The following is a 3,266-nucleotide window of genomic DNA, read 5'->3' on the forward strand; positions in this document are numbered from 1 at the left end:
TTGCCTCTGTAATGTCTTTTCTCCAGTTATCTGTTCAGCAAATCCCTATTTATTATACTAAACTAGCTCAAAAGTTACTTCCTTTTCAATGTCTTTCCTGTCTTCCCCAGGAAGAATTACTCTCCCCATTTCCATGGCAATTTCATACATCTGTTTTTATCACATTCGCATTATAAATATGTTTATGTGTCTATCTCTCACTGAACTGCCAGCTTTTTATCCTTAGCACCTGAGACAGACCTTGACACATTGGTATTTCCTCAGTAAAGGTTTGATGAATGAAAGAATGGAAACCAAACTTTGCCATCAAAAGGCTTGGGGTTAATATAGGCACGATGAGAGAGCAATTCAACGTCTTTCAATATCCATACTAAAAGTTGTTGTTAGTTGCTGTCGAGTTGATTCCGACTCATGGCAACTCCATTTGTGCAGGGTAGAAGTTTTCCCTAGGGTTTTCAAGGCTGTGACCTTTTAGAAGCAGATTGCCAGGCCTGTCTTCTGAGGTGCCTCAGGGTGGATTTGAACCACCAACCTTTTGGCTAGTACTCAAGTGCCTAACCGATTGCACCACCCAGGGACTCCAAACTAAAAGTAGTTGCTTGGAATTATTTGTCAGTAATGGAATTGGCTGGCAACAGGAAAAAGCTGAGAAGTCCAGGACCAGAAACAGAAAAGTGAGGCCCTGAGGAGTAAAATGGGCACTTTAAAAAGGACCTATGGCTGATGAAAGTAGAGGGGAAAAAATTGAATACAGGTTTTGGACATAAGCCCAGTTCTCTTTATGCATATAAATCTTCACATGGCATTCGAGGCTGTCCATGGCCTGGTTCCATCATGCATTTTATGCTTTATACACCACCATTCCCTTAGGTGAGCATACTCTCCAGTAGACAGAACTCCTTTTTTCATAAAACATGTCCTTCTCTCCTTAGCTTCCATGCTATTGTTCTTCGGATTTCGTCCCTCTGCTCAAAATGCAGAATAACTGCCACCTTGCTCATGTAATTTTCCATGATTCCCCACTTGAATTTAAGCTCCACTTCCTCTGTGCCCACCTCACACTTTATTAATACCATTCTTACAGCAGTAGTTACACAGGCATGGTACCAACCAGACAGGGTAGGTTTAGGAATAAATGAAGGTCAGTTGGGGCATGGGTAAGCACAGTAAAGGCAGTGTTCCAGAAAGGGAGCAGTGGTAGTTCAAAGGTCAAAGAGGGAGGTCATCACATCTGGCTGGCTCATGCACTGTTGGATGCTCTCCCTCCTAGCGGAGGCTAAGGCATGGGTCTTCTCCTGAAAGTGGAGGTGTCCCTCCTCAGTGAGCCTCCAGAGGCAAGACTGAGGCCTTGAATTGGTCCCATCCGGAAGGCTGACCAGTACCTTCTCATAGCTGCCCAGGAAACAGAGATTGTGGTAGATTGTGTTCTTCCAGCCATCTGGAGCTGTCCAGAAAAGGGAGAAATGCTGTCGGGTGAAATTGTAGACTTCTTGCACATTGAGGCCCCAAGGGGGGGGGGGGGCTGTTTCTTAATGCCAAGGCAATTATGTGGCTGTAATGGAGTGGGAGCCAAGGCCAGGACCTCCTCTCCTGGCTGTTGGTTTGCCATAGCTTCTGGCTCTGGAAACACTCCCCTTTCTTAGGGTACTGGAGAGCCACAGAGGAGTTGTCATATTGTTCCTCAGCCTCCTCTTCCATAAGCTCCCAGTCACTGGGAGAAGAAGCCAATTGCTTCTGTGGGGGAGATTGCTCGCTGGAGGAAGATGGCAGGGATTCCACCACTGTGGCCTCTGAGCAGTTAGACTCTTCATCCTTCAGTGGTGGCTGAGAAGAGAGAGGCATGCTTGCCAGACCCTTCTTTTTACTGGGCTTTGGGGCCTCCTCGCCACCTAGGGAGCACACGATGTTGGTGTTCACCCACATCCACAGATTGGGTTCATAGTCAGGACCATCCTTGTCAGGATTGAGTTTCCTCTCCAGAGGCAGCTTTGGGGACTCCATTATTCGGAGTCTGTATTTGGTAAGGTTCTGCTCAGCCAAGGAGCACTGATCTGTGGTGCGGGGCAAGAAGAACTCATTCTCCATGTCCCAGTCAAGCAGCCCTGGGACCTGGCCATGGAGACTGTACCAGAACTCGGGATTTTTTAGTTTTAGGTCCATGTTTAGTGGAGAGATGGGTGGGGGAGACTTCCAAGAGGACAGAGATCTCTGAGACACTTTTCAAAACGTTTGCTGGGGCACTGATTTTGATGCGATCTATTTCATCTAGGGAGCTTATTAGGAGGCCTGCTAGAAGTACTGGCTAAATGAGTACCAACGCCTCAGTTATTAAGTGGTCAGACTTTGAGAAATCTCAGCCTTCTGGAGCAGAGCAGGGAAGTAACTAAAAGCAGCTTTTTGGCAGAAAAAAAGTCCAACGTGGAATTCCTGAGCTTTCACCGGAAGCAGAAGTAGAAAGTCTCCAGGTGAAGACCTGCAAACTTTGAATTATATGCAAACTAAAGTGACTTGTATAACAGATGATTATCTGGCATACCCTTCAAATCTTGCTGGGTTCATTTAATGAAGGGACAAACACATGTACAGATCTCATATCTCCGAGTCATCCTTAAATGGTTTAGTAAACATCATTTTACTTTTAAAGTGCCTTTTTAACTTTTGTCAAGTGCTTTCACATAGATGATCTCAGCTGATTTTCATGACAGCCCTGCAAGATAACATAGTGGGTGTTATTAACCCCATATTACAGATAAATTAACTGAGATTTACAGAACTAAAGTAACTTATTTAAGATTACATAACTAACTAAGGAGCAGAACTAGATCTACGGCCCAGGTCTTCTGATCCTTTCACTATACCACACTGCCTCTTGACACATTCAATATATAAAGGCGGCAGCAGTGTCTGTAACCTGAGTTTTAGAGTAAGGTAGTAACTGTCAGAAGATGGCCTCCGTCAGTCTCAAACCAATACTAGAAACTAACCTTGCTGTTATTTTCAATCCTGTCCTGGGAAACAGCTGACTTCCCTCTTCCCGGGTCACCTTAGGAACTGATTTTTGAACTGCACTCTGAAGACAGTAGGACCAAAGTTTAGCCATGCCACACAAGGTCCTGAAAGTGCCAGAGTTTGTCTTTCCCCTAAGTTCCTCCCAACGACATTCTTAGGAAAAACAAAATGGAAAGATTTCATTTAATCCAGTCTGTAACCTGCCCATTTATGATCAGATTTCATTAAAATCACTACATAGGACTATGCCTCAAACA

At 44.8% G+C, this 3,266-nt stretch overlaps 1 protein-coding gene across 1 annotated transcript; it reads right to left on the bottom strand.

The window, feature by feature from the left end:
• Positions 1 to 1,202: 1,202 nt before the first annotated feature.
• On the bottom strand, positions 1,203 to 2,362 carry FOXR2 (forkhead box R2). The gene is given in 2 exon segments (XM_004391227.2): positions 1,203 to 1,514; positions 1,516 to 2,362. Coding segments are annotated over 2 exon segments (957 nt in total). The 5' UTR covers positions 2,161 to 2,362.
• Between the last annotated feature and the right edge of the window lie 904 nt (positions 2,363 to 3,266).

The sequence above is a fragment of the Trichechus manatus genome, unplaced genomic scaffold, assembly GCF_000243295.1.
Source record: "Trichechus manatus latirostris isolate Lorelei unplaced genomic scaffold, TriManLat1.0 scaffold00284, whole genome shotgun sequence".
NCBI classification, from domain to species: Eukaryota; Metazoa; Chordata; class Mammalia; order Sirenia; family Trichechidae; genus Trichechus; species Trichechus manatus.